At 45.9% G+C, this 13,508-nt stretch overlaps 1 protein-coding gene across 1 annotated transcript in view; it reads left to right on the forward strand.

Moving 5' to 3' along the window:
• Positions 1-388: 388 nt before the first annotated feature.
• The window catches only part of SLC9A7 (solute carrier family 9 member A7), a 62,706-nt gene continuing 49,586 nt past the window's right edge, over positions 389-13,508 (forward strand). The window contains exon 1 of the mRNA XM_027454186.3: positions 389-785. Within this exon, the coding sequence (XP_027309987.2) occupies positions 500-785 (286 nt within the window). The 5' untranslated portion in view covers positions 389-499. The remainder of the gene's footprint in view (positions 786-13,508) is intronic.

Genomic DNA, 13,508 nt, shown 5'->3' on the forward strand with positions numbered 1-13,508 from the left:
ACTCTTATGAATGAATGTGGTAAGAGGCAATCCCGAGTCCACTAGCAGGGAAGTTTGGGACAGACTCCTGAAACCCCCACAGAAAGAGCTGTGCACTAATATTGAGGCAGAGGGCAGCACTGACCCTGGGGCACCTGCTGTACAAACAGCTGGACGTCTCCACAGCCTTTTTTGCTGCCTTTCCCCCCGAGCAGCGAGCCCAGCCCCTGCAGGCGCAGCGAGCCGCGCCGCCCCATTTCCCCCCTCCTTTCCAGGCACGGTCAGCCCCTGCCTCTCGTCACAGCACCGAGTCGGGGCAGAAAGTTGAGATTTTGGCCCCACCGGCCCCAGCCTTCCCCCCACGGCCCTCGCTGCCCGCCCCTGCGGCCCAGGAGCCGCCCCGGCTCCGCCCCGCGGCCGCCGCCTGTCAGGGGCCGGGGGCCGGCGCCTCGCTCAGTGCCGGGGCCGGGGCCGGGGCTGGGGCCGCCTCCCCCGGCTCGGGGCCCGGGCAGCCGCGGCCATGTCGCTGCCGCCGCTCTTCCTCCTCCTCCTCTTCCTCCTGCTGGGGGCCGGCGGGCTGCGGGCGGCCGAGCCCGGCGCTGCTGCTGCTGCTGCTGGTGGTGGTGGTAGCAGCAGCGCCATGGAGGAGCTCGCCACCGAGCAGGAGGCGGAGGAGAGCCACCGGCAGGACAGCGTGAGCCTGCTCACCTTCATCCTGCTGCTCACCCTCACCATCCTCACCATCTGGCTCTTCAAGCACCGCCGTGTCCGCTTCCTCCACGAGACCGGCCTGGCCATGATCTACGGTGAGCTGAGCTGGGCTGGGCTGGGCTTGGGGGGCTGCTGGTAGCAGGGTGCGGGTCCTGCTTGCTGCTACCAGCTCATCACAGAGAAAGCAGGTAGCCTACAGAGCTCCCCCAGCTCGTCTTGAACCCAGTCTGCTCAAGGAGTGCAGTGCTGGGGTGGCTTTGTCTGCTCCTGCTCCCAGGGAGCGCCAGGAAAGTGGCAGTGAGTGCCTGCACAGAGCCTGTGTGTGTCCTCTGTGTGTGTGAAACCCCGAGCTGTTTCCAGGAGCCACTGGTGCAGGGAGCTGCAGGTGAGCCCCTGCTGGGGCGTAGCGCCCTGCTGCGAACTTATGCAATTGGGATTCGTACTACAGGGGACATGGCAGTCCCGAGGAGAAGCAGTCACCCATTTGGAAACTGATTTGTCCTGCCCTAGCGCTGTGGGCCTTTCTGATTTCTTAGTTGGCGTTCCCGCTGAGCAGTGCGAAACACCTGCCTGCCGTGGGTTGGGATGCCACGGGTGAGAAATGCAGCACGCCGGGGGGCGAGCAGGGAAGGGGGTCCTCCCCGCCGAGTACTCCTGCTCTCAGGATGGACGTGGTTGCTTGCCAGGCAGTGGAATTTTCCTCTGCTGAAGCATCTCTCAAACCACCCCGCTTTGCTCTTAGTCACTGATATCTTTGCTGCATTGCTGTGTATTTCACGTATGCTCCTTGTTGAAAACCGGCAAATTAAAGACGGGGCATATAAGTAAATTATGCACGAGTATCGTAATCCTTAACATATCGTAATCCTTAACAGTTGAATAGTGCCCGGGAGGTGGTAGATTAACTGTACGAATGCTGATTGGAAGTGACAGAGTAAGGTTGCATTGAGGACGTTATTTAAATATCACCCTGGTGCTGTCACCTTCAGAAACTGCTTTAAGACCATTACAGAGCTCTGGGTGGTTGGCTGTGTGGTAGAAATTCTGCGTACACGGGCGTGCTGATGTGTGCAATACGAATAATAGGGCATCAAGGGCATTTGCATTTTGATGAGCTGTGGTGGCAACAAGAAATTGTTCACCCACAGAGCTTCTGCCTCTCGTTAAACTCAAATTAGTTTATGATAGCTCGCAGTTGCTGATCCATGAAATGGGCGCTAGATTCCTGATTTGATGTACAAATGGTGAAATTGTGTGGTGGAAAAAGTGCCATGCTATGTATGGCCCTTTCTGCACCATAGGCAACACCGCCGAAATAATGATTGGCTCGAGCTGCCGCATGTTCTTGGCACTCCCTCACCTAAATCTTTTTGTTTTCATAGACGGTGAATATCTTGGGGAAACATCCCAATGAACCCCTCTGGTATCTCAAAACACACACTTTCCTACCTCCCAAGCAAAATGACTCTTGCCATGTCACAGCAAATGTCTGAGGAAACATACTCAGCAAGTGCAGTTCTGTTTTACGCTGTTAGCCTTCGGTGCCTGTGAAGCTCCGCTGAGGCCTGGCTTCGTTTAAATGTTTTGTAGACTTCCTTTAGAGCAAAGAAAAAAAACCATAGTAAGTATCATAGTAACTGTCTGCTGCACTTCTGATAACCAAGCTTTATTCTTCACATGGGAGTGTTTTCCTCTTCTTTCTGTTATTTAACAGACAGTGGTTAGGCTGAGAAACGTTTATGCTTTGCTGATAACTTGGGATCTGAGAAATGCACGCATCTCAAACTGGATGTTTAAGACACATTTAATGTTTGACACAAAATCGTGTGGCGATATTCTAACTGAAATTTGTAGTCCAAAAACCAGAAGCACCTGGCATGAAGCAGTTCTGATTATGATAACAGGTGTCTAGGTGCTCTCGAAGATGTATTGATCAGCATGGTATTGAGGTAGGTAACTTTCACAGGGTTTTAAGCTCCAGTCGACAGCTCCTGTACCGTTTTGCATTCCATTTCTTTAACAGCGGCTTTTAGCGGTGAGTAAAAGGCTTTCAAGTACAGGAGAAAAGTAGGCTGGCAGTTAAATGCCGATTACTTTTTATCGTGGAGACAATGACCCAGAAAAACTGGTCTTGTTGCACCTAAAAGCCCTCTGAAATGGTTGGTTTCAGTGACTGAATCTTGGGGTGATTGCAGTAGATGAAAACGTGGCAGCAAGATGCGTTTGAGGTAGTTAGAGCTGGAGGTCCTGACGATTGCTTGCTTCTTCCTTTCTTTAGGAAGAGGGGATGGAGCTCTTCTTATTTCTGGTCTAGCCGCACAGCAGCGTGCCATCCGACCTCTTTCCTCGAGCACAGCAGGAATCAGGTGGCATGACAGCGGCTGGAGGTGGTGGGCGGCGAGAGCAGAAGCTGCCTGCAGCCAGACCTTTAACCAGCATTTCTCACTTATCTTTTCTCAGAACCCAGCTACAAGCACATCCTGTTCTACTTTCGCCATGTTTTGGCTGCTGATCTGATCGCATTTCTGATACAGAAAGCACGCGCTTTATCCAGCTCAAAGGGCCTGTGGCCCAAATGCTGCTGGTGCTGCTGAAGTTTGCATTTCTTCTGGGCTTTAAGTAGCGCCTTTCCTGTTGAGTAGGAGGCATCTGTCGTGCCAGTGTGGTAGTCTAACAATTACCCAGTCCTCAGCAGAGCGAAGGCTCCTGCCCTGTCCAGATTTGCAGGGTGTTGTGGAACTTCACCATGTGAGCTGCTTTGGTTCAGAAGCCATTGGGACCATAACAGAGTCTTGCCATGTTTCTTATTTCCTGTGCTGTCACCATCTCTTCAGGGACAGTCACTGCTTTCCTGTCTGTTATTCTGATGTGCTAAATGGCCTCCTCTGGAAGTGTCTGTTAAGATGTGAAATAACCTGAAGTTTACACGATTGCTTAATGACTTACCGTGCTGCTTTCTTGTGTGGTGCACAGCTTAAAGTCTTAGAAATAAGATCAAGAAATATGAAAGTCACAGAGCTCAGGTGCACGTGCTAGCTCTGACAGCTGCGTACGTGAAAGGGAAAGAGACCTTTTTCAGATGTCGGAAAATACTTTGCACCTAGAGCTGCAGGTTCAGGTGCAGTGCTGACTGGTTCTGCACCATGGCACTGCACGGTGCCTGTGCCCAGGTGGTTCCAGAAGAGGCTTGTGAATAGGATTGAAGCCTGGTCTTCACACTTTAACAGGGAGTGCTGCTCTTCTGCAGCTGCTCCACCAATGGTGTTGCTAATGCGAGTCATTATGGAGCAATTAGAGGGAGGAGGAGGGGGAAAAAAAAAGTAGATTGAGGGCAGTGAAGGAAATGAGCTGTGTGCCAACTTGTGGTGGTGGCCATGACGCTCGCGTTGTGCCTCTTGAGTCCTGAGGGCACAGTGCCCAGAGCTGTGCCCTTCCTGAAGGGGCTTGGTGGTGCAGGGCTGCCTTGGCTCCTCCTGGGAGCCCTCCCGGGCTTTAAGGAAACACAGGATGCCAGAGGAGAGCACATCAGCACGGGTCCCAGCTGCAGCTGGGGCCTCCCTGACTGCAGCGCGGGTCCGAGCCACCTGTGGGCCGCACCTCGTGGTGCCGCGGGCTGGCTGCCTGCCCTGGTTTTCCCCGCTGCCGCCTTTGTTGCGTGCCGCTCTCCTTTATCAGCCACATTACTCCCAAAGGTCACGCTGCCCGAACAATTCCATCAAAGTCTGGCCTCGTGTGACGCAGGGAGCAAGCCTAGGTAGCCGGATCGTTTGTTAGGCTCTTCTATTCAAAGCTGCACTCCCTGCAGGTGGAAATGAAAGCCAAACTGGACTCAAGTACTAAGAAAAACAATGTATGATGAGTCACTGGAAACTTCTGTTACTCTTTGTAAACCAGAAATGAGAGGCGAGGTAAATGTTCAGGATAAAAAGTAACACATTCCTTCTGAAATACTCAGTTTTAGATGAGGTTCTTGTATCTGGAGAGTAAGTACAGAAAGTCTGTCCTTGTCTCATCTCGCTGCAGTGTTATCTGTTACAATTCTAGGCTGGAGACATGCAAGAGAGGACCTAATGCATCTCTGTGGCCATCAAAATAATGGCAGAGTTGATGTTTAATAAACCCCTTTTATGTGAGCATTTCAGTATTAGATTTAGGAGCAGAACTCCAAGCACTCAATTTCAAGAGCGTTATCTTCTCTTTGGCAGCCCGCATGTTCTTTCTAAATCACTGAGTTGCAAACTTTCAAAATGAGTCTTGCTCCATCCTTTGGGTGCTCTGGACACTTCAGTTGTACCGCAAATCTTGTTTCTAAGCTTACTTGCTCTGACTACATAGTTGTCTTGTGAGAGATTTCAGAAACGTTGTATCTCTGCCATTAACCTACCTCTATTTCAACTCTGCTTTTCAGGTGGGATTGCTGGGTGGCCTAAATATTTCTGAAGTGTCTCTGGGATACAGTTCAGTTACAGTCCTCAGGACAGTGGTTTTTTTTTTTTCTTTCTTTTTTTTTTTTTTGAAGTGTTTTCAATAGCAATTAATATAAATTAGTTCTTTTTTGTTAATCTTAGCTTCTCAATGCTCTATCAAATCAGTGTCAAAATACCCTTCTGATCACTTGTATGAGAGGAGAGAAATGACAACCCCAGATTTATGAGAGAAATGACAACCCCGGATTTCCTCTGTCTGAGCAGCCCTTTGGTAACGTAACTGGCTTTTGAAGCTAGTGCTGCTCTACAACATCAAACTGTCATGGTAGGAAGGAAAGTGTTCCCTCTGCATATACTTTAATTCTCATCTGAATTAGAAAGTTGCTGTAAACAAGTGCTAGTAATGCTGCAGAGCTCTCACACGTGCTTGTCTTGTGCTCATGTGTGTCTGTACAGTGAATGGTCTTGGTAAGAGTGTGCTGAACTGAGGGCAGGTAACCCAATGTCTAGTGCACAGCTTTGTTATTAGACAGTGATATTCTTCTACAGCATGTTACACATTACCTAGCTTGAGATTTTCATTAGTCCGTTTCATATTTTTTTTGTTAATTTCTGGTTTCTTTGCCACCTTGCAACAGAAATGCCTCTCAACAGGTTGTCCAAGGAATTTCCCTAAAACAACACAAGGGCTGAATTCCCCTGGAGCTGCCTGCAGCTATTCCAGTACCCTCAGCCCTTACTGCAGATAAGACTGAAAAGGGGATGATGAGGGAGCGTATAAAAGCTGTCAAGCCCTACAGGGATACCCCCGAATGCTTCTTGGGTGCTGATGGTATCCCCACCTCAGTGCTTCTCTACTTAGGAATTGGACTCCGTGTTTTTGGGAGAAGGTGGTTGGGACAGAACAGGTCTGGGTTTTCAGCTGTTCCCTTTCCCTTTCTTAAGTTGGGTGTTTTCTTTATGGATAACAAAAAGATAATAGGAAATATTTCCTAGGTCATGCTATCAAAAATCTGAATAGCAACCATCACAATCTCATTTCTGGATTTTTGCAATACAATATTACCTTATACCTTATTCAAAATAGAATGAACAATTGTGACACTGTTTTACCTGATTTTTACTTTTTTTTTAATATTGTGCTGGATTGAAGTCATTTTGGTTGTGGACTCTGTTGCAGCATCTCTTACATTTCTTTCTCACCTTTTATGCTAAAGAAAAACCAGAGCATCATAACACTGAAGTCGCTGTCATGCAAAGCAATTAGGTGCGCAGCAGGGTGCTTTCAGAAGTGCTACAGGTTCATTTGTACAGCCAGTCCTGGGCAGCATTTGAGTACAGGAGTGCGACCTACAAAACTCCTTCCTAAGTGACTGTGTCGGGCTCACTGACAGAGGTGGGAACTGAAGGCTTCTGCTGTATGTGCTCCTGGCTCCTGCTGTTGGCAGAGCTGGTGCAACTGGAAACAAGCTGACACCTCGCCTCTGACTCGATAGGGCCTGAGCTCTCACTTCTCAAGGGGGCCTGTCCTTGCCTCCAAGCTGTGATGGATTCCTGCAGCGTACAGAGATGGCTCTGAGAGCAGCTATGGGAAGGCTCGAGTCTCCGACAGATGTCTTGATTCAGCTAGCTATGTTCCGGCTTGTGTCGCCACAAACCTCACATTGCAGGTGCATAGTAAGTCTTTTGCCCCCTTCCTTCCTAATGACATTGGCTTTCCCTTCCAAACCTATTCTGTGGAGCAGTTCAAGACAGCACCTTAGAGTGTGTGTGAAGCCTTTCCCTCCCTTCTGATAGGGAGATATTTCCACCCCAACCCTACTATCTGAGCAACTAAGCATCTTTGTTATTTAGATACAGGTGGTAGTATCCGTTGCCTGCAAGAGGTGATCTAGGAACCAGAAATCTGAAGCAGGAACTGCAAGTCAGCTATCCAAAATAATAACACAAATAGGTAAGATTCAGAGCTATGGACACTAAGGACACTTCCTGCAGGTGTAGCAGCTCCTATCTAGCCCTTTGAAGCTTTCTGCGTGCCGTGGATGTGCTTTTCTTGCTGACTACTGCGAGTCCTGCATTGAACTGTTCCTCGGAGACAGCCTCAGTATCTCACTCAGGGCTGTTACTTTCACTCTGACAGCCAGAAACAGCAGCTTGCAGATTGAAGAAAAAAAAAGAAAGTGTTTTAGAGTGCTCTTATTTGTGATTTAGGATTAATACTTCATCCCCATTTAAGACTGAATGTAGCCTTTCTCCCCCTGCTTTAGACTAAGTGGTATCTATATTGAAAGGAGTGCGATACGAGCAACTATTTTTTAGAAGGGTATTTATCTTGAACACTTCCACTAGTGGTGTAAAAATACACAGTTGTTCTCAGCAGATCAGATCTCTTCTGTGTCTACGGAAGACGGGTGATTTAGCTCAAAAGTACTGCTTTTTTTTCCCTCCTATAAAAAGCACTTCAGCCTGCAATTAACAGAGTGTGAAGGAATAAAAAGGAAATGATTAAAAAAATACAAAAACAAAAAAACAAAACACTGCTTTTTATCATGCCCTGAAATCAGACAATTCACTTCAGTTTAGAAGTGCCTAAAGGCCCCTGAAAGCTATGGCGAGGGAGTTGGTTTTATCAGGGTGAGAGAGTTGAAGGCTCCCCTTCAATTAGCCTGGAGGAAGGTGAACTGTGCTCCTGGCCGAGGGAGGGGTGTGCTTTCTTCCTGGCTTCGGCATTTCACATTCGGTTTCAAAGGCAGGGTTTAAGTTCCAGATTCCTCTTGATACAGCTGTGAGCATGTGAGCAAGGCATGGAGGAAGACTGACGGACCCGGCCTGGCAGCGCCCTGTGGGCCCAACATGGCTGCCCCACATGAGGGCTCACAGGGAAGCCCTGCTGCGGCCTCTGCTGCTTCTCCCTGCCTGCCTGTGTCGCAGCTCACAGGTTTTGTGACGTGTCCCCTGGAGCAATTCTCCTCAGTAGTTTCTGTAGTTGTTGTTCTGCTCTTTCTTTATGAAGGTGGGTGGACTATTCTTAACACAAAATAAAAAGTGTAGAAACAAAAGAGCACAGTGTAAGTGTGTCCCAAAGTGCAATTAACTTGTCTGTGCGTAAGATGACAGTCTTCATCATGTTGGCACTGTGTCACTGTGTGATATGTGCACCTGTGACTCCTAACATTGGTGGCTACCTTTGGTTAAAGTGTCCTGTGCAGTTGGATGTCTTGCAAGCATGAGACTTCATAAAAGTATTGTGTCCTGCAAGGGTATGGATAGCTTTTGATTTGTATTCTTTAAACCCACTAAGATGGATATTATCCCCTTTCCACACTGATTTGGAGAGATAATTGTTATTCCCCCCACTTCTTAGCACTTTATAATCAAGTCTTTCAGTAGTGAAAGGGGGCCTGCATTTAAAGTGTCATACACATCTCAGCTGTTTTACTGCTGCGTGATCCCTCCTATTTGTTCTTCCCTTCATGTCAGTCTTCACTGTGCTTACTGGTTGGGTGTTGGTCTCTCTCCTTCCCCTTATCCATGAGACAACATGAATGTTCTTCCTTCATTTGCCCTCTTCATGAGGAAACTGATAGGATTCGGCCCCAGCATCCAGCCTTTTCTGCGGCTGGAGAACTTGCTTCGCAGACTTGGCTGCACATACAAGTCTTCTGCTACGGAGCTGAATGCTTCCTCCATCCAGGACTCTGCTGACGCTGCAGGTCATGTCCTTGCGTTACCTGAATACCAAGGAAGAACCCCAAAGTCATAAAAATAAATAATAGCTGTTATTGCAGTCTCAGGACCTGTTTTTTTTCTGCGGGTGAATTGCAAACTCTTCTGTACTGTTAAGTATTTTTAAAAGTATATAGATGTTTGGAGATGAGTTACTTGTAGAGGCTTCATCAGGACATGTTTGAAAATGATCTGGGTTGGCTTGTTTTGTATAGCAGCAGTAATCAAAGACCTAGTTAGGTACCTGCTTGTCTGTGTGTGGCTGAGAAACAGGGAATAAAATTCATGCTATATTTATATTTGCTAGTGGATACTGTATTTGAAGTTGTTATTCTTGGCCTGAAATACCAATTTATTCCAGCCAGCTCTTAGCTTTGCTATTTAAGTGACTCTAAGTAGTCTTTAGAAGTTGGACTTAATGGAGTTTGAACTGGCAAAAGTAGAGAGCTCCTTGGCTGGTCAGGAGGGATGTGCCCCACGGGGTGGAAGCAGGCACTTGGGCTGGTTTCGCTTGACTGCCAGAGCACAAAGCCTCGAGGCATGAGCGTGGCACAGCACGGAAGGCACAGCTTTGCTGCAGCTACTGGGAATCTTGCAGGGAGCTTATTCGCAGTGTTCAGCAGGAGTATGCTGAAGGAGGAGAGTATCTGGCAGACGTGATGGTGTAAGTGAATTAGCCTTAACTCTGGGATAGACTTTCATGTGGGTAACTGAGTATTGCTGCAATATTTTAGCCTGACCATTACTGTTTTTTCATCTCTGCACAGCAGTGTATGTAACTTGGCAAATACTTCATGAAGTTGATTTTTATCTCTAAATACTTTTAACCTTTAAACCCCTCAAACCACATTCATCTGTGTTAGAGCGGTGTGTTTATGTGCTTAGTCCCAGACATATTCTTCAGACTTAAGGAGCTTAAATGGGAAGATTCTGTTTCCATACCAGCTTTAATTTTTCTCTGGAGTTTGGACTTATTAAGTTGTCAGGGCATTTGCTGCTCCCAAATCTCTCTCCCCCTCTCTGAGAAGGAGTCTGTTCAGAACACACAGATCTCTTGGGCTTCCAAAAGTCCAGTGGGTGACCATCCTCCTAATGATTTTTTACAGAGCTTCATGAACACAAAATTAATCTTTTCCTTAGCACAACATAACTGAAGCTGGTGAGTGGTTTTCTGTTGAGAATGCTTGTTAAGCTGCATTAACTAAATATAATTACAGCATACTCAGTTTTTACATATGTGCACATGAAAAAGAGAAAAAATAACTTGGATAACTTGGTGATACCTAGTACTTAATATGTTGATTTCTTACTTGCCTTTCCCATATATTAGCTTCAGAGAACCATAAAAAAGGAGTTTATTGCTATTGCTGGCAAATATTTGAGTGTATTTATTTCAACATTTTCAGTTTTAAATCCTAATGGTTCTGGGATCTTTTCCAAAGTGTAAAACGTAGGACAGTTATGTTTCTCTGTACTTCAGACACAAATACCTAAGCTGCTTAGCTGACATCAGAAGCACCTGATGCAATATGTGTTTTGTCAACCCTAATTAGGTATGGAGAACATTTTTCATTAGCTGTTGAGTGCGGACCTATGCTACAGACTGGACAGTCAAGGCAGGAAGTGCAAATGCAATCTACTCTATATCTATTAACATGTTCACCCAAACTTGTTGACGTTAAGGCCCTGAATCAGGGCCTCAGTTTTTTTTCAGTAGTACTCAAACTTGCAGCTATGTTCTTTTTGTAAAACAAACAAAAAACACATGAGGGGGGAAAAACACGTCTGAAGTGTTTGGTTTGCCACCCTCGCTGCCCAAAGTCACAGTTTCTCTGCTACCAGAATACAAGCCATTTTTTAGCATTAGGTTCTACCTCTACCGTAGCCCCAAGAAAAAATAGGGGGTCATGTAATGAATAATAATTGAAGAATAATGTTTGTATGGATTTTGGTAGTCTCCCGTCTACCTTTCCCCTCCTTTTGTCATACAAGAGGTGCTGACGTGGGTACAGATAAATGTTGCCCTGCAATGGCTCCTCTGGGTTTTCCTATTGTTTTTGGTCATGTTCAGCTCCCCTAGGAGTACTGTCCTCATTCTGTCCTACAGCTTTTTGTGCAAAGCACCTTCAACTCTTTCCTCATCTCTTCTCTGTTTCTTACCCAAGGTGCATTCAGTAGCTTAATGCTGGCAACTTGGATTCCTCGTCATATATTGGGCCTCGTTTTTCAGTCAAAACTAAACATTTTTGCTCTTTTTTCTTGAGAACAGGTAACAGGCTCAAGCCCAAAATGACTGAAATAACTTCTTCCCCCTGCTGCCACCATCTTGTCTGTCATGCAGTCCTGTTCCCTGAGCGTTGCTGAAATGATCTAGACCTGTCTTTGCCTGTAAGCTATTTAAGTGTACCGCTTACTATTCTTCACTACCAAGGTTATGTTATGGAATTCTGTTGGAATGGTGAGCGAGGAAATGAACCCAACTTGGCTTAATTCCAGATGGGTTATTATGAGTTGGATAAAAATAGGCTTTTAGTGGATCTGATCTACTGAGATCTTCAGGACCCTCAGTTGTAGAATAAAAGGGTAACACTTAAGAACAAGGATGGGCAGATTTTGTAGTGATGCCAAGTGCCAGGATCCCAGTTATGCAATATCTGTATCATGTTTTCCAGACACTGAGATCTGTGAACTGGTCACATTCCCGACCCACGTGCGAGTGCCCACATACTACATGCATGCCACAGAGCTGACTGACTTGCTTGCCAGAATAGCCTGTTCTTGGGCAATACTGTGTATCCGAACACAGAAACAGTCTTCTGAGACTTCGCTAAATCAGTGACATTATTTTCTTTGCATTTGATTTGGTGTAGTATGTACATCACTTTAAATGTCAAGACAATATTTTATTTTCTAATGACAACAAGGAAAAAAAAAACCAAACACCATTGACTAAAGAAACACAACTATATTGTTCAGCCCATATTTATTTTTTTTTAATCACCTGTTAACACCACTCCTATTATACTCCTACCCTGCTTGGCACACCTAGCGCACCTGAAGGGGTGGTGTGATAGCAGAGAACAAGGGAATGGCTGGGCTGCTTCTACTCATCAGCTTAAATCTACACGAGCCTAAAGTTAGTATCTATATATATTACTCACAAGATCTGCTCGGATCTCTTTATTACTGTTTAATTCAATGCAAGACTTCAGTTACCATTGTGATGGGAGAAATTTGGCACACCTTGTTAACTTTTAGTCATATTTTGTGTTCTTTCCCTTAAACTGATGAGGAAAGAAAAAAGATATTTTGCTCAGAGAATAACTGTAGCTGAGCCTAGTGCTCAAAGCAAGCTTTTCAGTCGTGCCCAGTCATTGTGCTGGTTTCTAAATGTGTGGGTTTTATACACTCAGTCATAATACCTGCTGTTTTTTTAGTGTTACATTTGTGGTCTAAAGCGTGTCTGATTGCGATCTGGTAATGCTTTCCCGATGCTCTTGCAGTGCAGTCTGTCAGTATTTGGTACGAGCAACTGGTTTTGCTGTTAGAACAACCCAGTGGAGTCCAACAAGGACAGCACTGTACTCTTCACAGAATCACAGAATTATCTAGGTTGGAAGAGACCTCAAGATCATCGAGTCCAACCTCTGACCTAACACTAACAGTCCCCACTAAACCATATCCCTAAGCTCTACATCTAAACGTCTTTTAAAGACCTCCAGGGATGGTGACTCCACAACTTCCCTGGGCAGCCCGTTCAAAGTTCTTCTTCAAAGTTCAGCTGTTGCTTTTGAAATGTTTTCTTCCAGCATAAATAATTGGTATGGCCCAATAAATAAATTGGGCTAATTAGTCCCATTGCTTCTGTATGATAATTATCTCTGATCTGGAAACTGAGCCTTTTCCTAGCAGCCAGGTAACGCCTTCCTTTCAGGAGCAGTTCTCCAACTTGGTCTCCTATTTATTGTTGCTTAACCAGTTAATGTTTCATAACAAGTTTTCATGCTTAAGTTGATACAGTCTTGTTAAAAGCTATGCAAAAAAAAAATCCGGTGAATGCATATTTACTGGTCTACTGTGCAATTTATTCTTAAAATTTGAGAGGCAATTTTTTTATTCGCATTGTTATAGCAAGAGTACTGTAACAGCTGGTACGCCTGCCACAGAGCGAAGGCTCACTAAAGCGGTAATTCTCTTGAGCTCCTTGGCATGAATAGGCCTTGCAGCAGTGTTTTTTTCTCTTAAGAGCTACTTTAATGTCACTGCTTCGGAACAGAGCAGTGTCAGGAGCTGATGCGAATTTGCTGGCTGCACAGAAGCGGGAGGATGCTCCGCAGTGCCCTGTAATTTCTGCACACTGGTAACCTTGTTCGATTTTTGTCATTCCTTCTTTCTGCGAGTTATTGATCCCTAGGTACCAAGGTGTGGGGAAAGGCCATCTCGTTGTGTGTTTGGGATGGAGGATGGGAAGCAACTCTGTTTATACAGAAGCGTATTGCAGCTTTTGAAATATAACATCTGAATGGTCTAGCGCTTTGTAAACCCCCTTTGACTTAATTTCTACAATTTTCCTGTTTTGTTGGAGAGCATGTACCTTTTTTGGCTGATCAATGTGCAGATCAGCAAGTCTTCAGTGGATGCTTTGAAAGCCTGAATTTCTTTGGA

This window comes from Anas platyrhynchos, chromosome 1, assembly GCF_047663525.1.
Source record: "Anas platyrhynchos isolate ZD024472 breed Pekin duck chromosome 1, IASCAAS_PekinDuck_T2T, whole genome shotgun sequence".
NCBI classification, from domain to species: domain Eukaryota; kingdom Metazoa; phylum Chordata; class Aves; order Anseriformes; family Anatidae; genus Anas; species Anas platyrhynchos.